This window comes from Ricinus communis, chromosome 4, assembly GCF_019578655.1.
Source record: "Ricinus communis isolate WT05 ecotype wild-type chromosome 4, ASM1957865v1, whole genome shotgun sequence".
NCBI classification, from domain to species: Eukaryota; Viridiplantae; Streptophyta; class Magnoliopsida; order Malpighiales; family Euphorbiaceae; genus Ricinus; species Ricinus communis.
Genome location: NC_063259.1, coordinates 26166965 through 26192649, shown reverse-complemented (window position 1 = coordinate 26192649; position 25685 = coordinate 26166965). Strand labels below are relative to the sequence as shown.

Below are 25685 nucleotides of genomic sequence, written 5' to 3'. Positions count from 1 at the left end.
GGTATAGTTTTATTTTCTTCTGGGCTTAGTTAAAATGGGCTATTTTTGCTTCTAGTCTATGCATTGAAATGTTTTGCGACCGTGTTTCTTCAAAAAAACCTGGGCGCCTAATAAAATAAATCACCAAAATTCATTTTGATTTCTAGATTCAAAGAGTAGAAGAATTATTGTTTTTAGTTTAAAGTAAAAGCACACAGAAAGAGAGAGAGAGAGATAGAGAGATCAATGACTTCAAGAGAGAATTGCAGAGTTGAACTTCGAACTGCGATTCGCCAACTCAGCGATCGTTGTCTCTACTCTGCCTCTAAATGGTACTCTCTTTCTTGCTCTAAAACCCTAAACCCCATTTGTCATTATCTCTCTTACTGTTTCTTTACTTCTAAATAAGGTTCATTTGCTAATCAATTTCTGTTTGAACTTCTTATTTTGCTATTCTAATGGAAAGTTGTGCTGATTTTGATGAAAAGTGCTTTCTTTACAGTTTTCTGTTTCTCTCTTTTTTTGTCTGTTTTTGTACTGAATTGAATTAGTTCAGTAAAAGAAAAAAAAAATGTGAAATTTTTGTTCTCAAACTGTGTTAGATAGAAACTTAATTTCCTATGCATTGCTTCAAACTGAATTTAGTGAACTTGAGATTCTTGTGTGCGTAAATCAGTTTTAAGATTATAAGATATTCTATTATCATTGAAGTAAAGTGGTTTTTCAAACTTGTTTTTGAACTCATTTCCGTTTATCAATGATAGTAAGGCATTAATCGTTAGTAATTCTCAGGGCGGCTGAGCAGTTGGTGGGAATTGAGCAGGATCCTGCAAAGTTCACTCCTTCAAATACTAGATTTCAGCGTGGAAGCTCAAGCATTCGTCGAAGGTTTCGCACTAATGACATTACTTCTACACCAGCAGCTGGTGTGTCATATATTTCTACTCCAGTCATGGAGGAAGATGAAGTGGTGGATGGTGACTTCTACCTTCTGGCAAAGTCGTACTTTGATTGTCGAGAGTACAGAAGGGCTGCACATGTGCTTCGAGATCAAAATGGGAAAAAATCTGTGTTCTTGAGATGTTATGCTCTTTATCTGGTATGTTGCATCCTCATCCACATGTCATTTATATTATTTAACCTTTTTCTGTTAGCATTTTATTTCTATGCTGACAGGGCTATGATGCACTTAGGATGAAACATATAAAGCTTTAGCTTTTCTCCAAGAAGTTCTTTGAGTATTACCTGGTTGAAATTGTGCATAAAAAATGACTAATTTTCTTAAGTAAAACACTGGGAAAGCATCAGGTGAAGTGCATAATAAAGTGATACCTCATATAGAATCATGGATTACTTTGATTTGTCTTCTATCCAATCAGTCTTAGCTAAAACAAGGCTTATTGTGGCTATAGTTATTATCACTTTAATTTGTTGCTTGTCTTTATATTATTTGTTGAGAAAGGAGACAATGAAAATATCAAGTTGGATAATGAGTATTCACTTATAAAATAATAAGCCTGGAACCTCCAAATTAGTTAAGTTACTGGAAATAAAAGTACAGTTTTCCTTGAGTAGTTCGAGGTGGAGAATTAATTCTGGATCCTAGCATCTTAGATATACATTCAACACCCCTGAACAAACTATTGAGTACATTCAGATCTTGAATGAGAAACCTTGATCCTACCATACCTCACAAACTAGAAATTGGTATCATGGAGTTTTAAGCTCAATTTATATTATAGAGGGGTTACTGAAGCAATTCATAATTAGCAGAATTGAGTTGGTGATCTTGGAAAGCCATCAAATTATTTATCTGCTTCTGCTATTAAACATTTACTTGGCAATTTTGTTAGGTAAATCAATTAGAAATACAAAATTAGCAGAAACAAGTAACAGAACTTGTAATCGAAGTTCAGAAGTGCTTGTAGCGGGTTTCTTCATGAAATTTTCCTGCTTTAATATTTAGACATGTTTTAAGTCTCATGTTCTTTTCCGTTTGTGTTGAAATTATTTATCCTAGAAGCTGGTTAGTCTCTCTTATCACCTACATTCTACATTAACTGCTATAGAAAAAAAAAGGGTTGGAGAAAAGCAGTCTTGATGAATAGATTTCATCAAATATTATCATTTTATTTTGTTCATATATGCAAGTACTTATGAACACTGAGTATGGTTGGTATAGACTTTGTAGTTGCATTCAAGGTCTTACATTGATAACATATGATGTAGTTCTGAAAACATGCATGCACATCTGTGGGGCCTAATCTTCATATAACCAATTTACATGATAGCAGCCCTTAAATCAAGCCATGTTGTATTCTCTGTTCTTACTTTCACATTTTTTTAAAGGCTGGAGAAAAGCGGAAAGAAGAAGAGATGATAGAACTTGAGGGTCCCTTAGGTAAGAGTGATGCTGTGAATCGCGAGTTTGCATCTCTGGAGAGAGAATTCTCAACACTGCGCAAGAATGGCACAATTGATCCGTTTGGCTTATACTTATATGGTCTTGTGCTAAAAGAGAAAGGCAATCAGAATCTTGCTCGTACAGTTCTTGTGGAATCTGTGAATAACTATCCTTGGAATTGGAGTGCCTGGTCAGAGCTGCAGTCTTTATGTGCTACAGCTGAGATCTTGAACAGCCTTACGCTCAGTAACCATTGGATGAAGGATTTCTTTCTTGCCAGTGCATACCAAGAACTTCGGATGCACAATGAATCCCTAGCAAAATATGAATCTCTACAAAGCACTTTCAGTTTTAGTAACTATGTACAGGCTCAAATTGCAAAGGCCCAGTACAGTCTAAGGGAATTTGAACAAGTTGAAGTAATATTTGAAGAACTTCTAAGGAATGACCCCCATCGAATAGAAGACATGGACATGTATTCCAATGTGCTCTATGCAAAGGAATGTTTTGCTGCCCTCAGTTACCTTGCCCATAGGGTATTTATGACTGATAAATACAGACCTGAATCCTGTTGCATTATTGGAAATTATTACAGTTTGAAGGGGCAGCATGAGAAATCTGTTATGTACTTTAGGAGGGCACTCAAGCTGAATAAAAATTATTTATCTGCCTGGACACTTATGGGTCATGAGTATGTTGAGATGAAAAACACTCCAGCTGCTATTGATGCCTATCGACGTGCTGTGGATATTAATCCCCGTGATTATCGAGCTTGGTATGGGTTGGGACAAGCATATGAGATGATGGGCATGCCCTTCTATGCTCTTCACTATTTTAAGAAGTCTGTATTCTTGCAACCAAATGACTCTCGGCTGTGGATTGCCATGGCTCAATGTTATGAAACTGATCAGCTTCAGATGCGTGAGGAGGCAATTAAGTGTTACAGAAGGGCTGCAAATTGTAATGACCGGGAGGCAATAGCCCTACACCAGTTAGCAAAACTTCATGCTGAGCTTGGGCGTTCTGAAGAGGCTGCATTTTACTACAAGAAGGACTTAGAGAGGATGGAAGCAGAGGAGAGAGAAGGACCAAATATGGTTGAAGCATTGCTGTTTCTTGCACAACATTGCAGAGAACAAAAGAGATTTGAAGAAGCAGAAGTGTATTGTACTCGTCTTCTGGATTACACTGGCCCAGTGAGTTTCATGTCTATTTTATGTATAATGTTATTTGTGCATTTGAGAATCCGCTTTACAAGTTTATATATTCTGTATCAAGTAGGTTCATTGTTTTTTGGCTTCTGTGTCCATTTTTTCAGGAGAAGGAAACTGCAAAGAATATGCTTCGAGGAATGAGAACAGCAGAATCCAGTTCCCCTTTAATGGATGTTGAACATTTTCATCCGTGAAGATCCTGTTACTGCAGAGATCTTGACACTCTATAAAGTATGTCTCTCTTTCCTCAAATTCATGCTTATCAAAATCAAAGAAGTTCAAAATTGAGTGGTATCTAAGAAAATCTTGAACTTCAATAGTGTTTTTAAGAACATAGAACAGTGTTATAAAGCAGAAACCTTCATTCTGAATGTGGTATTTTTCGTGCAGTGACTCTAGAAATGCGCGTCTGTACTTGGTGTTGTACTCTAACTATGCATTTGATTTTGGTGTGAAGCCTCTGATAATACTGCTGAAGCTTCATGGTCCAACATATTCTCTAACTTCTTTTGTATTACTAGGAGTTTCGAGCTAAGTTTGGCTGTTCAGTTTTTTCAAATGGTATGCAAATCTTTGATATCCTAGAAAGAATGGCAAATATTGGGTTGTGAAGTGCAATTATCCCAATTCCTTTCATGGGCAAGCAATGAAAAGATCATGACAACAGGACTAAGGGTGCCAATGTAAGAGATGGATACAAGGCATTCAGAAGAATTGTAAACTAGCCAGGGTTGCTGAATTATATAATAGTGACCAAAATTGCAAATGTTGGCCTTTTCTCACTTTTGAGTGATAACTGCCATCAAGATGGATTCCTCCCAATTGTGATGTAGGGAATAGGGCCTCCCTGTAGCTTTAACATAACGCATTTTATTCTATTGATTTTTTTTTTGTCTTTTTGAAACCCTTGCTTGTATGATTAACTAGAATTTATATGGCGATCATTTCCGACAAGTTTCCCATCATTGTCATAGAATGAGACATCCTTACTGACAATGCAATTGGAGATTCTTGCAGCAGCTATTGATTGATGTTCCAGCAACATGCACAACACTGCAAATGTGATGCTATGCCAGGCATGGTTAGCAAATTTATGGCAGAAAACTACAAGCACAACTTTTTCCTGTGTTCAAGCACTCAAATGACTTGTATATGGTTTCACCTTCTAATGAACCAACATTTGCACCACCTAATAAACTATCATTTGCCTTGCTGTGGGGCAATTTTATCAAGGAAGATGTTTGAACAGCAAGACCTGTTCATTTCATCAATAATTATACGGATTGTAATTAGCAACAATACACTGTCATACTCACACAACACCAACAGAAATAAAACATCAACTCAGAATTCAGTGCTTCTGATTCTGAGGGTGAAGTCTTAATTCATTGCAAGGTAAAACAAGTTCGTAACCCGTCCAGAGTTTATTTTCAGTTCAAAGACATCCAAAATGCTACCACTTAACTTATATCACAAACAGCCACAATGAAGTGTAGACATTGTATCCAACATTTGTTCAGAATATTAGAACAAGAAGCAGCAATCATTTTAGTTGGGTTCTGTGAAGAAGCGGTTGATGGATGGCATAATTTCAGGAGTCTTGTTTCGGACAAATTTCCTGAGGAAGTTCTCAGAATACTTTTCTCCCTCTTTAAAGTTCTCGAGAACTCCGGCAGCCCTGTTCTGCTTGTTAACCCTGTTCCAAGGCCACAGAACCCCATAAACAAAAATTGATGACTCAACCAGGCATTTAACCACCAAATCCATTAAAAACACTTACTTCTTCCAAATATAAATCCCAGACAGACATAAGAACTGAAAATTGATTCTTTGCATCCTACTCCGCTCTTTTTTGTAGAATTAAATAAAAGAAATGTTGAGACCAGACTCATTCAAATAATTTCCTTTCCTATGTTAGCTTGAATGACATAAGAATCTAGTCTCAACACTCAAAACTTTTTTTTTTAAGTCATTAAAAAACTTAAAAAGAATAAGGTCTCAATGTTTCACATCCTTGCATTAAAGATACAACACGCTCTACAGAGCTTTGTTTTCATACAATCATATTAAAGAAACATGAATAATAATAAAAAATCAAAGTCAAACCTAAAATCTAAATTAAAGATGTAATTTTTATCATCAGAAGAGTAGGTCAGGATAGTAAAATAAATGAAAAATCAACAAATAGCACATGAAGATAAGGATATAGCGAGAGATCTAAAGGGAGTGACCTGACTTCAGGGTTGATGCAGATGTTGCGGACAAGCTGGAAGCTGCAGATACCGACGGCAACTCCCATGGCAGCGAACAGAGGATAAACCTAAGACACAGACACACAGGACCTTAGTCAAACAAACTTGTCAATAAAAATAAACGACCTACAAGACAGACATACCTCAGGCCTGATCCATCGATTCCCTGCCATTTGAACTCAGCCGCAAATGATCTGATTGGATCGGAGAGAACGATATAGAAACAGGTTTGTTTTGAGCTTCCAAGAGAGACAGATAAGAAGAAGTGAGGGATTGAAATTAGTAAAAGAAGACGTGACTCTACCTTGACTTGGGGTTTGTGCTTTTTTTTTTTTTTCTTTTATAATTGGACAATTGTAGAGCCTGATTGGTTACATTTTTGGCAGCGGGACTAGTTACCCATTTGATTAACGACACGTCGACCACAAGGGTACACTTGGATACGGGCACTATAGTCTTTCTGTACGCTTTCTTTTTTTGTTTTTGTTTTTTTAGAAAAATGCCGATAACTCTTTATCTCCACTCTAAAATACAATTATTAAGCAGTGAATGTTGATTTTGTTTCACTTAAATCTCAAACGTGTTGAGGTAAAGTTAAAAGGCTTACATGTTCCTTTAGCCCAGCCGAATATTCAACTTCCGATCAATGGACAAACTGATTCATATTTCAACATAAATGGCGCGAAAAGGCCAGGCAATCCACTTCCATCGTACCAAGTGTCATTTGGCAATTGCAAAACAATATATATTGTCCAAAAGATATCGAAGATTTTAACTCAAATAACAAGCACCAGCACGACAGTCCAATGAATGAAGGCGTTATTTCTTTCAGCATATATACAAAGGAAATTCTACCATTTAATCAATATCACTACAACGCCCAAAACTGGTGACCTTTCACCAGGCAGAATGCGTCTCATCGATGGAATTTGGGAAACAAACCAAGTGCAACACTTGTGTGGTAATTCCTAGTCACAGCAGAGGATTACTTGAAGCTATTGGCGCAAATTCCTTTTTACACTCAGGCCCTCTATAAGCCATCAGCTTGTTGATACATTACATTACAAGCACAATCATACCCCATCACCTTTCTTGATGCAGCTATGCTTGCGCTTTACGAGCTCGGTCACGCCAGGAACCTTGTTGCTTTGCAAGCACCTGAAAATCATACAAAGAATTGCTTAAACTGGCTTCTTACTCTCTCTCTCTCTCTCTATATATATATATATATAAACAACTTCTTACCTTCTCACTTAGAAGGCCTGCAGCAACATCAGTTTTGGTGCTCTCCTTCTCATTGTTGACCACCTCTGGTTCATTATCTGAAACCATGGATCCTCGAATTGCTGGTACTCCAAACATGGCCTCATCATGGGCAACTTTAATTTGTTCATTCTTTCTTGCCTTCATATTAGCACGGAATATGAGAAGTATCAGAAGCTATAAGAACTTATTCATGTCTAGAGAAAACTAGATTTTAAAGACCAAGAGTTGTGATCATCAACTGAGACCTAATAAAGAAAAAAATTATGTAACATGAACATTTAAACATGCATACACCTCCACAGCGGAAAATCTGAAGCTCTGGCCAATGTGTTTGACTAGTGCTGCATCATCTTCTGCAGCTGTGCATGAGACAAAGATATACTGTCAACAGTACTTTTCACAATAATTCAACCGATGCCCATATTTACTCAATGTCAGTCCATTGACTTGGATTAAAGGTACATAATTACATATAGATAAAACATAGAGGAGATTTCTGATGCATGCGTACTTGAGAATTTGAAATTCATTATACTAAATTGCAGGTGTAATGCAGATAAACATGGAATTTCCTCTGTTGTTTCTAGTGGAAGGTAGTTTTCTAAAGATGGAAAAAGGAGGAAGAGCAGCAAATGAAGGGCTGTTTCATCTTCTTATCATAAAAAATCTGAACGTCTGTGCATGCTCATAGCTGCAGACAAGTGTTGGCCTGAAGAATGGACAGAGAAGGAATGGACAGAAAGCATACTCAACTAAACTTCCAGTTCGTAAAATGAGTATCCCAGTACATCTAGTATCGTTACATAGCATCTCCGAATACCAGAGACACTTTATAATTTGCATTCTTTTATTTGTCAGTCACTACTAGATATGCAAACAAGATGCTAAAACCATTAAACTATTTGTAGAATATATCCAGAAATGCAAAGTGGGATAATCATGTTTAACCTTCAATTTCCTCGTTGTCAAGAGGGGCATCCTTATCAAACTCAAATCGTTCCCAACCAGAACCCATTCCCTTTGTTGGATCCTTCTCCGCTGCAAGTAAAACACAGTACAATATTATGAATCAAATCTATTGCGTTAGAAAATTCCAGGTTGAAATGCCATCTATTTATGCAATTAACTTATGTCAGGGTCATTGAGGAATAGTGGGTGTCAATCCACAGTATGAGACAAGGGAAGTTTAACGTGGCGCAATGAAGTGCATAAATAGAGACATATTTTTTGTTTAAGCATGCCACTTATGATGCCCCAAAACTGAGATTGAAAATCCAAACTCTGACCACTTAAATTTTTTTGCAGACAACAAATTGTACCCAACGATTTGGAAACACAAGGTCACGTTGCAAGTATGAGCCATCAATGTCATTCCTTTGTTTCATTCAATTTTAGACAAAAAAATTTCAGCATAAATCCATCTAAGACTAGAATAGCAACTGATAACTAAATAAGACAGCAAGCTCTGAAATCTCCCCAGACACTCCACAAACAAATATGGACAAAATGTAAGATGGTAACTAAATCTTATGTTGCATATTGCCAATTTCTTACCAGTTTCATTCAGCTGAAATTTCATCCTGGCTTTGACCTTTTCAGCTGCTGTCTGCTCAATAAGAAAAAAAATTAAGTCTTCTATGGTTGACAACTAAAAGCAACAACATGGAGAGAAATATTGAGTTGCCCTCACAAACTCATTCTTAAGTCACATTAAAGGAAGCACAATAGATTGTGTTGTTGACACTTGACATGTACAGGTGACTTGTAGGAAATTCAGAGGTAGCAATAAAAAAAATATTCAGCATGCTCATACTACAAAATTCATTTGTTTATTTTTATTTATATACATGAAAAAACAGCAAAGCTAATCATAGTTCTGATATTTTAATAAGTTATCTTTTTTCAGCCATGATATGCAATACTGATTACCATTGAGAAAGACCCAATTCTATCCTACTGTCATTTCTCAGCCCTCAAGTCCCAAGGTTTTAACTTCAAGATATGGATATAAGAATTGAGATTTCCAATATTTCAAACTTATTCCCTTGGCAAGTCCCACAAACCAGAAGTATGATTCTAAAATTGAAGCAGAAATAACTCATTCGTTGTCACATTATCAATACCTCAAATAGCTCGATTCTATTTCATTATTTATTTGTTCTTTTTCATTTTTCTATTTACTTTAATCAACAACAATGCTTGGGAATTTAATTGAAAATTGAATACATAATCTTGAATCATAACACAATTAAATAGGAAATACCATATTTTCGTAGCCGTGGATCAACTTTGAATAATCAACGCCTCCATTCTTCTCCTTTCTAGCTCCCTTCGGCTCCGCGTCACGAGTCCTGCTCTTCTCCGACCTGCTCCTTCCTCGGGGCGATGAGCTCCGACTACGACGATTTCTTCTTTCTGGTCTCCGGTCCCTACTTCTGCTTCTGCTTCTGCTCCTGCTCCTCCTATGTCTCCTATCTCTATCACTATATCTCTCTCTACTTCTAGAACGACGTCTATGGCTCGAGTCTCTACTGTTTCGTTCCGAGACCCTAGATGACGGATCATCTTTCGGTTTCTTCTTGAGTTTGTTTTGAATGGCTTCAAGCTGAGCTTCTTTTTCGAATTTTGAAGTCTGTGTAGGACTTGATGATTTGACAAAATTACTAAGAAACGAAGAAGAAGAAGAAGAAAAAGAGGAACCTCTTGAAGGAGCGGAATTGTTGCTAGAGAAGCCTAGTCCTTGCTTGAACCGAGCGGCGCCTTCTCCTTTCCGAGTTAGCTCTTCGTAGTACGCTGCTGCTTTGTCTTCCTCCATTCTGATTGCTTTTGAATTTTGATTTTGCCGATGCAAAATCTCTCGCGAAGAAGTGATTTTGCTTCCCGAAACGATGTCGTCTGTGTTCTAGGCCATTTCCAAATTGGGCTCATCTTTATTTTGACGCTGGACCTTAGAGCTCTCTGTCTTCCCCCTTATTTAAGTTAGTGAGCCCTCAATAATCAATAATAAATTTGTTTTCTTGAACTTCTTTGTTCATAAGGTAAGTGGCAGTTTCGCGTGTTAATAAATGTAAGAAGTAAACTAATGTGTTATTATTTTTCTATATTACATATTGCTATTACAACTATTACTATATTTGCCATAATATTTTCTTTTTTTTTATTAGCTTTATTTATTCATAATATATTTTGGATTATATAAATATTTATTTTCGGACATCAACTATTGATATTAATCCTTTAGGACGAGTGGCAAGCAGATGTGAACAATCTTATCAATCATTGCCTTAAATTGAATGGAAAATTGCAAAAGCAGCACTATAATTACCTTCACAATTTTGAAACCGTATGTAGGTGTCCCAAACCTTAAAAATGCCAGAGGCTTGATTTCGGAACTTGCCAAGAAATATATGATGCATACTTATTTAAAGAAATTACCTTTAAGGAATTAAGAGCCCCCTGCAAAATGAGTCTCCTAATATTAAAAGATTGCCAACATAAATGAACAGATCGTTGGATGTGGAAGTGATTGATCCATGACTTCCCAAATACTCAAGACACCATGTTTTCTACTTCCTAATATACATAAAGCCATCGCTTCATTGCCTTTACTATAATGGTGTGATTTTCCGAGAACTTAAGCTCCGGGGTACTCGTTAACTTAAATACTTCATGAATAAAATAATGAACTCATAATATACTAACTTAAATATTAGAGGAGTTTTTAGGACACATAATTTAGCAAGCACACAGTTCACTATATGAAATTAGTTTGCTCGTATTTCTATTTAATTATCAATTATTTAATAATAACTGTTAACAGACACGTGTCTCATCCATTCAATGGGTCCATTCTATTAATACAGTGGACTAAAATCTTTATAGTTATAAAATCTCCCCGCCCCATAACACAAGTTAACGGTGTGCTACTAATTAAATAACAAAGAAAGAAAGAAAGAAAGGAGAAAAGGTCGTAAGTGGATGTTAAAAACTGAGTTTATGCCAATTGAATGATGAAAAGATAGATAGAAAGGAGGAGACGACCCAAAAGAAAAAGGACCTGTGACGCACAGTGGTCCATTGGATTCACTTTCTGAAAAGGAAGGACAAGAAAATCTCTCTTTCAATCTGTGAAATAATCCATATGCCCATTGGATCCCTGGAAACAGGTCAGGTCTTTCCTCAACAAGGCCAAGCAACATAGTAAAAGCAAAAGCAGATCAAAATCGATCCCCCGACTGCACAACACACAGTACTAAATATTATATATATATAAAAGAGCTCAAACTTCAAAACAGATTATCCTCATTGTTCCTAATATCTCTTCTTTCGTTATCTCTCAAACCCTAAATGGATAAATAGATATGTTTCTCTCTCTCTCTCTCTTTTCTTTTTAAATCAGATCAGATCCGATCCGATCCGATCCGATCATTCACGCAAATGGAGAAATAAAAATATTAAATATACTTAACAACAGGGTCCCACGAGGCAACCATATCTCATATCTTAGATTTTTACCTGAAACGACCGTACATAACGTAAACCAAGAAATATATACATATATATTTCGGGAGGTGACACGCGACCGCTCACGGCAGCCCAGTGGGCGGCTTTCTATTTTTTGACGCCGTCGGTTTGGGTCCAGCCTACCTAGGTTTTCGCAACTGCTGTAATTTCACTATTTCAGGTCTTTTTTACTTTTGCATTCACGACTGACCCGGTCAGCTTCTTCAAATATATACATAGTATTTGACTTGACAGCGCTGACTCCCGGTCAAACTGACTTTTTTATTTTAATTGTTTTTTAAAATTGTTTGTTTTGAGTTTTCTTTTCTCTGTAGGTCGGTTTCTTGGAAAGTGTTTTTTTTTCACTGTTCCTTTTAACTTTTAACAAAACTGTTATTTATTCTTGAATTTTGAATATCAACCTCGTTTTGGGTTGATAAATATATTTAAAATTATTTTAATGAAACCCATATTGCCCCCATAAAATTAATTTTGTTAATGATTCATTTTTCTTTTGTAAAAATGACACATTAAGATCTTCCATGATAACTATAAAAATAAATAGGATACGGCAGCGCATTGAACCAACCTTATCAATGAAACGGATATATTTTCATTCTACGGTATCTTTGTGTGTATATATTATTAAAATGGGATTTGTGAATCGATTACTCAATTAAAGTGTGTATTATTATATAAACGAGCTATTTGTGCCATTGAATCTTGGAGATATTTTGCTCGACTGGAAAAAGGACAAACTCAATCCACAAATACTATTTGTATATTTGGCATTTTAGATACAAATGGTTTCCACATGTGAAGAGAGGCAGGCATTATCAAAGTGCTTCAGCAACTTGCATATCAATGGTTTTATATGCAACATTGGATGGGTGGATTTGCAATAGAAGTTCGTTCACCACCAAATTAAATTTGGCCAATCTGAAAATATCCTTTTTCTTTTTTAGATCATGAATTCTTAATTAACTGTTTGATCTTTAAATATTGATATTGAATTTGATAGCGAGAATCTCAAAAAAAAAAAAGCCTCTCCATTAATATTTTATATATGTTATCTATAAATGCATTAGAAAAATTTAAAGCGCATAAAAAGTGTTCGTAAAGAGAAATTATGAAATTCAAATAAAACAAAAGGGAACAAATATATTGAATTAAAATAGGATGGAGATAAAAAAATCCATCGCTCATCTATAATGGTTTAATATTAAATAATAGAAAATAAAAATAAAGAGAACGGGGAACTAGAGTTTTTGTAGTGAGCAACTTTCTATAACAGAAGCGAAAATCAGTTTTGTGGTCTTGCATGTTTGGGATTACAGCTTGGAAAATCTGGGCATGACATAAACATAATGATACAATCATGGGAAGCAATCGGAAAAAATAGAGGCAGCCTGCTGTTCTAGTACAAGGTGAATGAGATTATCCGACATGAAGAAATTAAAGGACCAATAAGAAGCAACGAGAGGAGCAAATAATAGTGTGGTTGCCATATTTAAAGAAGGAAGACTATGCATCTGGCAGGATGACTCACATGGCGTATACAATTTTCCCTTACTAGGTTGTCCCTTGAGCCTAATTTGCAATGACTTGTTCGTGATAGTATTTTGTTATCCGCTTTCAGGGTTTAGCTTCAGTTTTCTATTGAAAAAACAGTAAGTGAAAGCCTGTAATGGAGGTTTAGAAATGGTGTTATCTTAGCTATAATAATAAATAGCAGAAGAAAGAAGAAGAAGAAGAAGAAGAAGTTATTAGTTTAGAAATATTATATTATGGTTTCAACTATTAATTTGGGAAGCCATACATCATGATTCAAGAGTTAAATCAAATTTTAGACATCTTTAAATCATTTATAATTCAGAACAGTGTAAATTAAATATTATTTTTTATTTTATCAAATTTTTTAAACTGGCCGGATTATCAATTTGGTTGGAGTGCGCCCAATTTGGTTGAACACACCCCAAATGGGTAGCTTCATCTCCAGCTTTTAGAGAAATATAAACTGTATGTATAGATAAACCCTAACCCTTTTTCATCCATAGTTTAACAAGAAAACAAGTAATTTTTATATTTCAGTTTTAGTAAAACACTCATCATGGGTTCCATGCAAAGGAACAATGAAACTGCAAAGAAAGAAAACGTTAGACGCGTTTTGTCTTGTCGTGAGAAACTGAAGAATCCCCTTTAATACTAATCTTCCTTTGATCTTTCTACTGTTCATGTCTATAAACAGTCACAACAAAATAAACAATGTTTTTATATATAAAATGAAAAGGTAAATAAATTGACGCGACAAGAGACAAAAGTGGGGCTACTTTGAAAAGATTTGCAAAGATCTCATGAAGTTTTAGATCCTCAGAATCTCTCCTTTTCCCTCTCTCTTTCTCTCTTTCTTCGTCTGTTTATTAAAAGCAAAATCCCAAATCTTCCTGTTTACCTCATTTTTCTCTTACTCTTGCTATATAAGCATCTTCAACTTTCATTTTTTTCCACTACTTAGATACATCAAATCTTGTATTCTTATATTTTCTTTTTCTTTCTTTTACACCGCACAATACTCGGTCACCAACAAAAGTTAATATATTTGATATTTATTCTCTGGTTACATGGCAACGGCGGCCGGTGAGGTCTTCAGGCGGAGTTTGCCACATGAGGTTGGTGTTTCTTCTAATGGGTCAGAGGAACTTCATGTCCTTGCTGTTGATGATAGTCTTGTTGATAGAAAAGTGATTGAACGGTTGCTAAAGATTTCATCTTGTAAAGGTTTGATCCGTTTGCTTGATTCTATAATTTTTTTCGTTTAATAAAAAGTTTGAACTTTTAGAGCTGACTTGAATTGGGTATTTGCAGTTACCGCTGTTGACAGTGGTACTAGAGCTCTTCAGTATCTTGGATTGGATGGAGAGAAGAGCTCTGTTGGGTTCAATGTAAGTTAAAACACTTCAGCTTTTATGGTTCTATTTCTGTTGGGTCGCTGAAAAATAAATTGTTTAGCTGATATTCAATGTTTTAATGGTTTTATTGATTGAATTATAGGATTTGAAAGTGAATCTGATAATGACGGATTACTCGATGCCTGGGATGACTGGATATGAGCTGCTAAAAAAGATCAAGGTTAGAATCATAGAATCCCCTTAATTTATTTTCTCTTAGTTTGGTTGATTGTCTGGAAAGCAAGCAAAATAACAGAAATGAGAAATCGTATTTGATTTGTTTGTTAATGGGTTCTTAATCTTAATTTTGAGCAGGAATCATCAGCTTTCAGAGAGATACCTGTAGTGATCATGTCATCGGAGAACATTTTGACTCGAATTGATAGGTACCCTTTTTGCCTTGTTCTTGCTTTTGAATTAGGGATTTTGGTATTCTGTTTAATAAAAGTATTCTGTGCATAAAAATATATGTTAATCTGACCTGGATGCGGATTTAGAAAATCTGTTGTCTTTTTGAGTGCTAGAAATAGAATTTTAATGTTCAAAATTGAAAAGAAACCGCTGGTGCAATAAAAAATAAAACTGACAAATTGATGTTGGGTAAGAGTCTGAATCGGTTGAATCTGATAAAATTAATCCAGAAAATCCTGATGAATCCATTACAGGATTTGTTTTGGAAATGAAAATATGCATGAATTATGGTTTGAAATGGCCATGTCTACCTAAAATACGTGTGAATTTGGAAGATTCATTTGACAATAATGTTTAAACCCCATGTTCGGGCGATGAATTATTGTAGCAAAATCTGATAAATATCCTTGTTCAAAGTAATAAATGAACCTTGGCAATTTTTTCTTAACTTGAATTTAGAATGAAACACGGTTTCAGCACATGGACCAAAATATCATTAGCATGTGAATACGTTTTGCCTTTTATATTTTAATAGTCATATATGATTAGTCAGTCTGGCAAATGGTATAGATTTAGTCAGCTAATTATCATGTCTGATGAGCAATGAACTGAAAATCTAATGGCATATTCTTAATGATGGACAGGTGTTTGGAAGAAGGGGCAGAAGAATTCATAGTGAAACCTGTAAAACTTTCCGATGTGAAGCGACTAAAGAATTTTGTAATGCGAGGCGAGGGAGATGAAAAGGAAAAGAGAAGTATTCTGAAGAGAAAGATGGATGATGATGTTTCTTCATCATCTTCATCATGCCCTTCTGGTCCGGCATCACCAGAATCATCATCTTCTTCACCATCATCTACCACTTGTGTGGCTAAAAGGCCTAGACTGCTGACAGAGACTAACTTTTCAGCATGCACATCAGAGTGATGAGTTTTGTTAAATTTTTGTCAATACTCTGAAGAGATACTTCTGTTTATGCTGCACATATACTAGCTGACTCAAATTGACATGAAGAACTGGCCACTAGGGCAGAAAGAAGAAGGGATACATACAATGAAATAGTTGTGAGAAACACCTGTAGAATTCTTTTGTTGTGATAATGCCACAGTTAACTTCTGGTTTAACTAATTTTGGTTTCCCCATTGAGCTCATTTTAATTTTAGTATAGTGGCTTTAAGGAAGCAGATTGTTTCTTGACGTTGAATTAGGATTTAGAAGGCTATTATATTTCAACAATGAGCTCCACTCCATTTAAATATGAATATACTTGCATATACAAAATCCTTTATCAGTTTTCTGTTTTCGTCCATTTCTGGAGACTAATCAGAGGGGTGTATGAATAGTTGAGCAAGAAAACAGGCAGAGTGTTCTTGTCATTTGTTGCTACACAATGATGAAAACTTGGACTAATACCTCTCTACCCATACGAATTTAATGAATTAACCTATGTGCTGTGGTGTTACATTCAAGTTTTAATTACTGCAGCATAGGTATGTAACCATCCTAATTCAAAGAAATTAAAGAAGAAAAAATAAAAAAAGAAAATACTGACCTTCAAATTGGTGTTGGTGGATAGAATTTTGAATGCTATGACCAAATTAAGATTTTGTATAAGATTCTATCAAAGTTTTACCCAATCTTAGCTATGACTATGGTCCCACAAATGGGGTGCCAAGCTCGTCAAAACTTGTAATTCCATTCAAGGAGAAACCATGGGCTGCTCAGGCAATAAGTTAATTGACCCGAATCCCACTCTTTATGCGCTGTCATTTTTTCTTTGGTTATTAATTTATTTTTAAAGAATGCCATCATCACATGGCGATATCAACTCCTGTAATAGACAGGATTGATTGTGATTTAAGAGGACCACCAGAGTGGTTTTGTTTGCTACTTGGTAGATAAGATTTGGGTCACCTTTTGTTGGGTAGGAACATTTACAAGACAATGCTTGAATGAAAGAATGCCATCTGCTTGCAGCTTGTCTTGGTAGTTTGCTAGAACTATGGTGGTTGTGAGAAATTATTGTGTAAAACTGTTGCATGTCCCTTCTTCATTCTAATAATTGGTTCCACCAATATGATTATTATCTTTTGTTCTTCGCCCTCGCTAACATGTGAGACCCACGATTTACGAGACCAGGAAATAGCGTCTCGATGGTCTATCGGTCTGCTTTCTGTTTTTAATATCAATGCATAAACATATGCTGGCACAACTTCTGTAAGATATAATGAGGCCTGTGCATAAATTTATATAACAGAAAGCTTAAATAAAGTGATAGGGAGCTTCGTCCCTATGTTGTCTCTTCCTCCACCATTTTTGCCATACGGCAGCCTACAAGTGAGTCCATGGAGGGTGACACTCAGAGCTTGTTTATAATGTTGACTTCGTAAATTCTTGCTACTATTAAATAGTAAACATGTGTGCATACCAGTAGCCAAGAATCCTGACAACAGGCCAGTAGAGTTTCAACTGTCATAGTAACAAACAACCAGAAGTAGATCGATATTGTCAAATGACAAGAATTGACAATGAAACATACATTGACACTTTACAATGTTAAACCAACATATAAGACTCCAAATTAAGAAAATCATTGTACGTGAATTACAATGGACACGATGCAGGACGGCTAACCTTTCAAGACCCATCAGTACCCTCTTTGACCTGGAGCTACAACTTCATTACAAGGGGTTTTTCGGTAATTGCATGCGTCGAAAGCACGAAATGGTAATAAAATAAAGCTACCAGAAACAACTAACTTCATTGAAAGTGTCAGCAAACAAACAACAAAAACAGAAGACAGGAAAATCGAAGAAGATGGTTATAACCACAAGGAAATAGAACAACCCCTGCTCTTTGTCTTGCTTCACTTCATGTACATTGGCAGGATGTTACATTACATCCATGGTTCTGCCTATTTTTAATGTTGTTAATCTCTCTCTCTTAGTCTGTTCTTTCCCTTTATTTTGTTGACCGATACTCTTCACGAGACACTGCACTTTCTACTGAACCACAAAATTTTGCAATGTCAGTGCCTCCGTCATCGAATCGAAAGGTCGTGATTGCCATTTTTGCAGCATTTTCAATCACTTTAATGACTGCTTCCATCTTGTTCTTTTTGTGTGGTAAATATGCTAGACGCAGGCGACGAAATAAAATTGATGCAAGCTTTGAACAAGAAGCTGCGGTGACTTCTGAAGAATTCAGAAAATTTGGCACGAAAGTGAAAGGATTGATCGTGGAAGAAGATGGCCGAGATGTAATTTATGTCAAAGATTTAGAAGACAGAAAACTTAAAACCAAGTTCTCAACGGTTATCTTGAATCCTAGCTTTGAAGAAGAAGAGGTGAGAGATGATATGGTTGTAAAGAGAACACGAATATATAAACCTCAGGAAGTGAAAGGGAGAGTGATAGAATCAGTTCAACCAAATGTACAACCTCTGGAAATAACTCCATCTGTGCAAAATCCAGCACCACCACTGCCAGCAACAACACCATCTCCACCTCCACCACCGCCACCTCCTCCTCCTCCTCCTCCTTTTCTACGGCGACCACCACTACCAACAGCCAAGAGACATTCTGTGCCACTACCTCCACTGTCAGAGTCTGGTGGTCTTGTTTCATCACTAAGACCCTCAGCAGCACCAAGATGGAACACGAACAACGATGGCAGGGCACCGAGTTCAACAGAGGAAAGTTCAAAAGTGACTAGTGTTAGCAATATGAAGCTAAAGCCATTGCATTGGGATAAAGTTATGGCCAATGCTGATCATTCAATGGTTTGGAATGAGATCATTGATGGCTCTCTCAGGTTATTCTGTCTTTGAAATTCAGTTCATCTAAAAGTTGTCCTCAGTATATTTTTTCTACAAAATCATTTCGATATAGGTAGATATTCCTCTAACGCATTGCTATTCCTTTTTTTTTGGGGGGGTCAGATTTGATGATAACCAAATAGAAACACTGTTTGGATACAAAACTTCAAGAAGCAAAACCCCTGAAGGAAATGGAGTCTCATCAAGTATTAGCAGTTATCCTGCCTCAAGTGCTCAAACTTTCATCTTCGAGTCTCGGAAGTCGCAGAACACAGCAATTGTACTAAAATCATTAGCAGTTTCTCGTAAAGAAATCCTTGCTGCCCTTGTTGATGGCCATGGCCTCACCACTGATGCCCTTGAAAAACTTAACAGAATTGCCCCAACCCAAGAAGAAGAAGCCAAAATCCTGCAATTCAGAGGCAACCCGAGTAAACTTACAGATGCTGAATCTTTCCTTTACCACATCCTGAAAGCTGTTCCGTCCGCATTCATCCGGATCAATGCAATGCTTTTTAGATCAAATTATGACGCAGAAATTCTCCATCTCAAGGAATCCTTGCAAAGCCTTGAATTGGGATGCAAAGAACTACGGAGACGAGGCCTCTTCTTAAAACTTCTTGAAGCCATTCTCAAGGCTGGCAATAGGATGAATGCTGGGACATCTAGAGGCAACGCACAAGGTTTCAACCTTGCTGCTCTTAGAAGGATTTCTGATGTTAAAAGCACTGATGGCAAGACTACTTTACTTCATTTTGTGGTGGAACAAGTAGCTCAATCAGAAGGTAGATGTTGTGTAGTCGATCAGAACAGAAGTGTTGAAAGAAACAACAGCAAACGAGGAATCAAAAGTGATTCAGGTCCAGGCACCCTATCGGAAGCAGAAAGACAAAAAGAGTACCTACTGCTAGGATTGCAAGCATTGAGGGGATTGAATATTGAGTTCTCCAATGTCAAGAAAGCAGCCATCATAGACTATGATAATTTGATTAGCACATGCTCCTCTCTTACGGCCCGTGTTACAGAAATCCGGCTGCTCGTTACACAGTGCGAAAATTGTGAGGGGGGTGGTTTTTTCAGGGATATGAAAGGGTTTTTAGAGGAGACTGAGGAGGAAACTAGAGTGGTGGTAGAGGAGAAAACAAGAATTCTGGGGCTTGTAAAGAGAACAACAGACTATTACCAAGCAGGAGCTGCAAAACAGGACAGGGCAAACCTGCTTCAACTGTTTGTCATTGTGAAAGATTTTCTTGACAAAGTTGATCAAGTCTGTATGGAAATTTCTCAAAAGATGCAAAAGAAGGATATGGCAGCAAATATAGGATCAACATCACCCCCATTACCACCAATAAGATCCCCAGTGAAATTTCCAGACTTCCGTTTAGGTTTGATATCAGATTCATCAAGGAGTCCTTCTTCCAGTGAATCGGATGATGATTTCTGAATATAGTTGGATAAGTAAGTTTTAGGAGTTAGATCTCAAGGAAATAAAATGGAAGCATAAGATTTATGAAAATTTCCAAAATTGATCTAAAAGTTGATTTTTCTTTACCTGAGGAGTTCAGAGTTCATTCCATGAAAAGGAAAATTCAAGGACCAGCAAAGCATAAATCAATTGCTCCAAAATTTTGAGCATAACAATGCTTGTGCAGTTTTCGATTTTGAAATTTTTTTATCAACATTCAATCAGGAATTCCAATGCCTCTCTCTGGCGATTCACATGTTATTTCAAGAAAGCCAAGCAACATTTCGGAAAAAGAAAGAAAAGGTTATTATCTTTCCTAGCATTTTCTCAGCTACCAAACGGAATAGAAGAAAACCCAGTAGTGGCAACCACACAGCACTATAGGATGACTAAATTTCTGAAATTGGATTACAGTCTGAGTTTCAAGTAGAGAGTTAATTAATATATGACCCTGTATACATTTGGGAGTTAATTATTCACATGAGTTTTGTATTAACAGCTAAACGAGTCAGCATATTTACTTAAAAGAAAGTACTAAACTCATAAATCATTTATTTAGGTCAGGCCAAAATAGTCATTACTAATTGGACATTAATTGAAAAATTAATTAATCTTTATATAATTTAGTTGGATTATGAAAAGAATAAATTTGGTTAAATTAGAAAATAGTAAGAAATAAGATATTCAATTATTTCTTAAAAAGAAATTCAATTACAATAAGGAAATATTAAGTTTAACTAGAATTTAAAAGAAAACTACTACTTTATTAGATTCATTTATAATTTAACTATAAATTTATTTATTTTTTTCTAAAAGAAAAACACATTGAAATCACATTTCAAGTTCAGAATTCCACATTATAGAAGGTTAAAAAAGTAAAAGTTTTAGACCAACAAGGCCTCAAGTCAGTGAGTTCTAAGAAACTTCCCTTTTATAGAATGACCTAATTTCCATTACATAATGGGATCTTTCAAAATCATCAATTCAATTTGCATATGATGCAATCTTCAACTGAAAATTATAAGTTGATAAAAATATCATTTTTAAAATAAAAAGTAATGTTGACATAATATGGTCACTATAACTATTCTAATGAATTTGTAAGAAATAAAATTAATAAAACATGTTTTTTTATTTGATTTTCTATTATAAAATAAATGGAGATAAATTAGCCAGACAACTAAGTTTGAAATTAGCATCTCTATAGATTTATGTGAATTATCATAAACTGCCAAAACTAAAAATTAAAAGTGAATAATAACAACAATACCTAACCACAGCAACTAAGATAAAAAGAAAACTAAAAAGTCTTGTAGGTCTGCTTGACCTCTTAACAAAGTCAAGAATTCACTATTATTATACAGATACAAAAGAGAATCTTTCTGAACTTACCAAGAAACTTCAATCTCAGATGGCAAAAGACCTCATCTTTGAACCCTTTTGGCATAACCAATCACTGGTTTGCTACAGAAATTCACCGACTACCCATCTCATTCACCTCCATCCATAAAACCAGAGGAAGAAGCAGCAGAGTTGCAACCATCTGAATCTGCGGATTCTACCAAAAAAAAAATAGAAAAAAGATGGGTAGTGTTAGTCTTGGGGAGAGTGTAGGGATTAAAGAAGAGGTTATCAAGAAAGCTTGCTCAATGGCTATGAAAGCTCACAACAAGACTAGTGGGAAGCAATTATATGTTTCTGAAAAGATTAGACCTTCATCTGAAATTGTTTTTAGCTTCCCTGGGTCTTGGTTTGTAACTGATTGGTTTAGTAAAGGTCCCTTTGGAGAAGTGGAAGTGGATCTTCAGCTACTACCTTCTCTCAAACATGTTGGTCTTAATGGTACTGCCACTGTCAATGAAGCTTTTTTGCTAAGATTCAAGGCACTCGTGGCTAATCCACAATTCAGAAAAGAGGTATTTGAGCTCATTATTTTAGAAGGGTTCTGTTTTCTTAGTTGGGTATTAATTTGATTCTGTTTTTTGTTTAAATAGAGCTTTAGTTTACCTGTATATGTAATATGTTCTACTAATCCAATTTCATCTCTGATTTTATTTTATAATTATGAAACAATTGATTTCATTCCAATTTAGCTGTAAACTCGAAAGCCTTCCAAGAGGCTATTAAGTTTCTTGAGAGGGACATCTAACAGATTGGAATTTTGGAATTATTTATGAATTAAATGTTGTCTATTTCATTGAAGTTCAAAGAAGTTGGAGACAAATTGAATCAATAGAGCAGAACAGAATATGCAATTGACCTGAAACATGAAATTGTTTAATGATGCATGCTGACCATAATCTGGGTTTCCAATTTTCTCAGGTAGGAACAGCTGTGATGGATGGGAAACAAGTTGTCTTTACCGGGCACTCTTTAGGGGGGCCTATTGCTATACTTGCTGCTATCTGGTTTTTGGACGAGTACATAAGACCAGACACCAGCAGAAGGCCGCCTCTTTGTGTTACTTTTGGATCTCCCCTTGTTGGAGATCGCATTATGAGCCATGCAGTTAGGCGTGAGAGCTGGTCTAGATACTTCATAAATTTTGTTATGAAATATGACATTGTTCCACGGATATCACTCACCCCGCTTTCATCCATTCAGCAACAACTGCAGCTGATTCTCAATTTCTTCAATTCAAAATCCCTTCTAGAACCTGTACATGAAGCTGTGAATTTTTATGTAACTGTGATGAGAAATGTATCTTCTGTAGCAAGCCATGCTGCCTGTAAGATCATGGGAAGCACTAATCTATTGTTGGAGACTCTATCAAGTTTCATGGGGTTAAGTCCTTATAGACCCTTTGGAACCTATGTCTTCTGCACAGGAAATGGGAAACTTGTTGTCATAAGGAACCCAGATGCTGTTCTGCAACTATTATTCTATACCTCTCAGTTGAATTCTGAAGCAGAACTTTCAGTAGTTGCCCAGAGTAGCCTAAAAGATCACTTGAACTACAAAGATGAACTGGAAGAAAGCTTACAAATGCAGACGGTTACCTGTTTAGAAAACCATCATCTAGAAGCACTTCCATTATCATCAGATGATATGACTGCAGAGAGTAACTTGGCCTTGAATGACTTAGGCCTGGTAAATTTTCTTCTAATTCACTTGCTTCTGAATTCATAATTTAATTTTTAAGTATTTGTAGTTACAATGGTTAGTTATAGTCTAATTTAGGACACCGCGTGTTAGAATGCTTAAAGGCAATTTGTGTACGGTCGCTAGCCATTGCCTGTATTGATTAGTTGTGTTTGAAATTCCAGAGCGCTAGAGCTAGATTATGCCTTCGTGCTACTGGAGAGCTGGAGAAGCAAAAAAGCAATAATCAGAGAGCAATTGACAAAAAGATGGCAGATATTGAGCATGGAGTAGCAAATCTCCAAGGATACAAGAAGAGGTGCCAACATAAAGTAGGATATTACGATGCTTTCAAACTTTCAGAAGACAGAGAAGAGTTTGATGCTAATGTAGAGAGGCTTAAGCTGGCAGGAATATGGGATGAGATTATCGAAATGCTGAAAAGGTATGAACTTCCTGATGAATTTGAGGGCAGGAAGGCATGGATTGATGTTGGGACCAAGTACCGGCGCATAGTTGAACCCTTAGATATTGCCAACTACTATCGACACCTAAAGAATGAAGATACAGGACCCTACATGGAAAGGGGCAGACCAAAAAGGTACAAATGCACCCAAAGATGGCGTGAGCATGCAGAGAGAATGTCAAATGAATCTCTGGAATCATGTTTTTGGGCTGAGGTCGAGGAGCTTTGCATGAAAGCCGGAAGTCTAGGCATCAGAGAAAACGTTTTGCGCCTGAAGAGTCAAGTTGAAGAGTGGATTCGAGATGGGGTTCAAGACCAAGATGTGTTCTTGAAAGGTTCAACCTTCGACAAGTTGTTGAAAGAGCACTTTTTAACCAACTTAGGTCAACCTCCTGCATTTCAGGGCTCATGGAGTTGATCATGTAGAGGACTTTTGGTGTGCAATAAAGATGATGTAATATGGTAGCCTTGTAGTCATGGTATATTGTACCCTTTTTCCACTATTGTAATGCAAAATATATTTCCATTTTATCAGAGTAAGCACAGTAAATTATAGCCATTAAAAATTCAAGACCTACTTGTTGATATTTAGGGATTTGTATCTCTCCCACATTGGTAAGTTATTAATTTTGAAGAGTATTTATCCCACATTACTAAGTTAACAGGCGCCGAGGTGTTGGTATAAGAGATTTGGCTCCTTCATCATGAGCCTTGGATACAACAGACTTAATGCAGACCATTGTGCATATTTCAAGAGGTTTGGTAAAAGTGATTTTATTATCTTACTGTTGTATGTAGATGACATGTTGGCAGCAGGCCCCAACAAAGATCATATTGAAGAACTAAAGGCATAGTTGGCTAGAGAATTTGAAATGAAGGACTTGGGACCAACAAACAAGATTCTAGGGATGCAAATTCACCGAGACATAAATAATAGAAAGATTTGGCTTTCTCAGAAAAATTATTTGAAAAAGGTCTTGCGACGCTTCAATATGCAAGATTGTAAGTCAATTTCTACCTCACTTCCTATTAGTTTTAAATTATCCTCCATTATGAGTCCTAGCAGTAAAGAATGAAGGATGAAAATGTCTCGAGTACCGTATGTATTAGTAGTGGGGAGTTTAATGTTCGCAATGATTTGTACACGACCAGACATTGCACATGCAGTGGGAGTAATAAGTCGGTACATGGCGAATCCTGGCAGAGGCATTGGAATGCTGTAAAGAGGATCCTAAGATATGTTAGGGGGGACCTCAGATGTTGCATTGTGTTATGGAGGATCAGACTTTATTATCAGAGGATATGTCAACTCAGATTATGCAGGTGATCTTGATAAAAACAAATCTACTACAGGGTATGTGTTCACACTTACTGGCGGAGCTGTGAGCTGGGATAAAAATTGCAGTCAGTTGTGGCGACATCAACAACAGAAGCAGAATATGTAGCAGCTACACAAGCTAGTAAGGAAGCAGTATGGTTGAAAATGATGATGGAGGAACTGGGGCACGAACAAGAGCATATTCCTCTGTTCTGTGACAGTCATAGTGTCTTGCATCTCGCAAAGAATCCAGCTTTTTATTCAAAGTCAAAGCACATACGAGTCCAGTATCACTTCGTTCTTGAAAAAGTGGAAGAGAGTACTGTGGATATGCAGAAAATTCATACTAAAGACAACCTAGCCGATTTTTTGACGAATGCAGTTAACACTGATAAATTTATTTGGTGTCAATCCTCTAGTGGCCTGATAAAAGCATAAGCAACATGAAAAGGCAAGGAAGAAAGAACGGTGTGAAGATCTGACTGATCCTCAATTAAATCTTCAAGTGGGAGATTGTTGATATTTAGGGATTTGTATCTCTCCCACATTGCTAAGTTATTA

General features: G+C 36.3%; 6 protein-coding genes across 8 annotated transcripts; 4 read left to right on the top strand and 2 right to left on the bottom strand.

Annotated features, from left to right (window-relative positions):
- The first annotated feature begins 34 nt into the window (after nucleotides 1-34).
- On the top strand, nucleotides 35-4562 carry LOC8258128 (anaphase-promoting complex subunit 8). 3 transcript variants are annotated; one of them, XM_048373278.1, is made up of 5 exons: nucleotides 35-311; nucleotides 785-1078; nucleotides 2329-3579; nucleotides 3702-3828; nucleotides 3988-4562. In XM_048373278.1, the coding sequence occupies exons 1-4, from the start codon at nucleotides 309-311 to the stop codon at nucleotides 3789-3791; spliced, it is 1638 nt and encodes a 545-aa protein (XP_048229235.1). In that variant the 5' UTR covers nucleotides 35-308; the 3' UTR covers nucleotides 3792-3828; nucleotides 3988-4562. The 3 variants fall into 3 exon arrangements, with proteins under 3 accessions (XP_048229235.1, XP_015580135.1, XP_002511468.1); XM_015724649.3 differs by having other exon boundaries at nucleotides 772-1078; nucleotides 4119-4562; XM_002511422.4 differs by having other exon boundaries at nucleotides 36-311; nucleotides 772-1078.
- A 367-nt stretch (nucleotides 4563-4929) lies between these two features.
- On the bottom strand, nucleotides 4930-6170 carry LOC8258129. Its single transcript, XM_002511423.3, has 3 exons — nucleotides 5993-6170; nucleotides 5829-5917; nucleotides 4930-5293 (listed from the first exon to the last, which is right to left on the bottom strand). Exons 1-3 carry the CDS (start codon nucleotides 6020-6022, stop codon nucleotides 5146-5148), a joined length of 267 nt encoding a protein of 88 aa, XP_002511469.1. The 5' UTR covers nucleotides 6023-6170; the 3' UTR covers nucleotides 4930-5145.
- Nucleotides 6171-6572: 402 nt separating this feature from the next.
- On the bottom strand, nucleotides 6573-10196 carry LOC8258130 (serine/Arginine-related protein 53). Its single transcript, XM_002511424.4, has 6 exons — nucleotides 9379-10196; nucleotides 8670-8721; nucleotides 8064-8153; nucleotides 7410-7474; nucleotides 7095-7253; nucleotides 6573-7007 (listed from the first exon to the last, which is right to left on the bottom strand). The coding sequence occupies exons 1-6, from the start codon at nucleotides 9928-9930 to the stop codon at nucleotides 6951-6953; spliced, it is 975 nt and encodes a 324-aa protein (XP_002511470.1). The 5' UTR covers nucleotides 9931-10196; the 3' UTR covers nucleotides 6573-6950.
- A 3788-nt stretch (nucleotides 10197-13984) lies between these two features.
- LOC8258131 (two-component response regulator ARR5) lies at nucleotides 13985-16105 on the top strand. The gene is made up of 5 exons (XM_002511425.4): nucleotides 13985-14396; nucleotides 14484-14560; nucleotides 14670-14747; nucleotides 14882-14952; nucleotides 15622-16105. Exons 1-5 carry the CDS (start codon nucleotides 14240-14242, stop codon nucleotides 15902-15904), a joined length of 666 nt encoding a protein of 221 aa, XP_002511471.1. The 5' UTR covers nucleotides 13985-14239; the 3' UTR covers nucleotides 15905-16105.
- A 1832-nt stretch (nucleotides 16106-17937) lies between these two features.
- Nucleotides 17938-20353, top strand: LOC8258132 (formin-like protein 4). The gene is made up of 2 exons (XM_002511426.4): nucleotides 17938-18790; nucleotides 18918-20353. The coding sequence occupies exons 1-2, from the start codon at nucleotides 18003-18005 to the stop codon at nucleotides 20236-20238; spliced, it is 2109 nt and encodes a 702-aa protein (XP_002511472.1). The 5' UTR covers nucleotides 17938-18002; the 3' UTR covers nucleotides 20239-20353.
- A 1225-nt stretch (nucleotides 20354-21578) lies between these two features.
- On the top strand, nucleotides 21579-24340 carry LOC8258133 (protein EDS1B). Its single transcript, XM_002511427.4, has 3 exons — nucleotides 21579-22175; nucleotides 22582-23349; nucleotides 23526-24340. The coding sequence occupies exons 1-3, from the start codon at nucleotides 21843-21845 to the stop codon at nucleotides 24222-24224; spliced, it is 1800 nt and encodes a 599-aa protein (XP_002511473.1). The 5' UTR covers nucleotides 21579-21842; the 3' UTR covers nucleotides 24225-24340.
- The last annotated feature ends 1345 nt before the right edge of the window (nucleotides 24341-25685 follow it).

Excerpts from the sequence above, each read along its gene's own strand:
- LOC8258128 (XM_015724649.3), top strand. The coding sequence starts at position 226 with ATGACTTCAAGAGAGAATTGCAGAGTTGAACTTCGAACTGCGATTCGC. Across the intron at positions 312-771 it reads CTCTACTCTGCCTCTAAATG|GGCGGCTGAGCAGTTGGTGG; the intron begins GTACTCTCTTTC and ends AGTAATTCTCAG. Across the intron at positions 3,580-3,701 it reads TTCTGGATTACACTGGCCCA|GAGAAGGAAACTGCAAAGAA; the intron begins GTGAGTTTCATG and ends CCATTTTTTCAG.
- LOC8258129 (XM_002511423.3), bottom strand. The coding sequence starts at position 6,022 with ATGGCAGGGAATCGATGGATCAGGCCTGAG. Across the intron at positions 5,918-5,992 it reads ATCGATGGATCAGGCCTGAG|GTTTATCCTCTGTTCGCTGC; the intron begins GTATGTCTGTCT and ends TCTGTGTCTTAG. Across the intron at positions 5,294-5,828 it reads TGCATCAACCCTGAAGTCAG|GGTTAACAAGCAGAACAGGG; the intron begins GTCACTCCCTTT and ends GCCTTGGAACAG.
- LOC8258130 (XM_002511424.4), bottom strand. The coding sequence starts at position 9,930 with ATGGAGGAAGACAAAGCAGCAGCGTACTACGAAGAGCTAACTCGGAAA. Across the intron at positions 8,722-9,378 it reads TCCACGGCTACGAAAATATG|ACAGCAGCTGAAAAGGTCAA; the intron begins GTATTTCCTATT and ends CTTATTGAGCAG. Across the intron at positions 7,254-7,409 it reads TCAGATTTTCCGCTGTGGAG|GCAAGAAAGAATGAACAAAT; the intron begins GTGTATGCATGT and ends GCTAATATGAAG.
- LOC8258131 (XM_002511425.4), top strand. The coding sequence starts at position 14,240 with ATGGCAACGGCGGCCGGTGAGGTCTTCAGGCGGAGTTTGCCACATGAG. Across the intron at positions 14,561-14,669 it reads AGAGCTCTGTTGGGTTCAAT|GATTTGAAAGTGAATCTGAT; the intron begins GTAAGTTAAAAC and ends ATTGAATTATAG. Across the intron at positions 14,748-14,881 it reads AGCTGCTAAAAAAGATCAAG|GAATCATCAGCTTTCAGAGA; the intron begins GTTAGAATCATA and ends AATTTTGAGCAG.
- LOC8258132 (XM_002511426.4), top strand. The coding sequence starts at position 18,003 with ATGTCAGTGCCTCCGTCATCGAATCGAAAGGTCGTGATTGCCATTTTT. Across the intron at positions 18,791-18,917 it reads ATCATTGATGGCTCTCTCAG|ATTTGATGATAACCAAATAG; the intron begins GTTATTCTGTCT and ends TGGGGGGGTCAG.
- LOC8258133 (XM_002511427.4), top strand. The coding sequence starts at position 21,843 with ATGGGTAGTGTTAGTCTTGGGGAGAGTGTAGGGATTAAAGAAGAGGTT. Across the intron at positions 22,176-22,581 it reads ATCCACAATTCAGAAAAGAG|GTAGGAACAGCTGTGATGGA; the intron begins GTATTTGAGCTC and ends CAATTTTCTCAG. Across the intron at positions 23,350-23,525 it reads CCTTGAATGACTTAGGCCTG|AGCGCTAGAGCTAGATTATG; the intron begins GTAAATTTTCTT and ends TTGAAATTCCAG.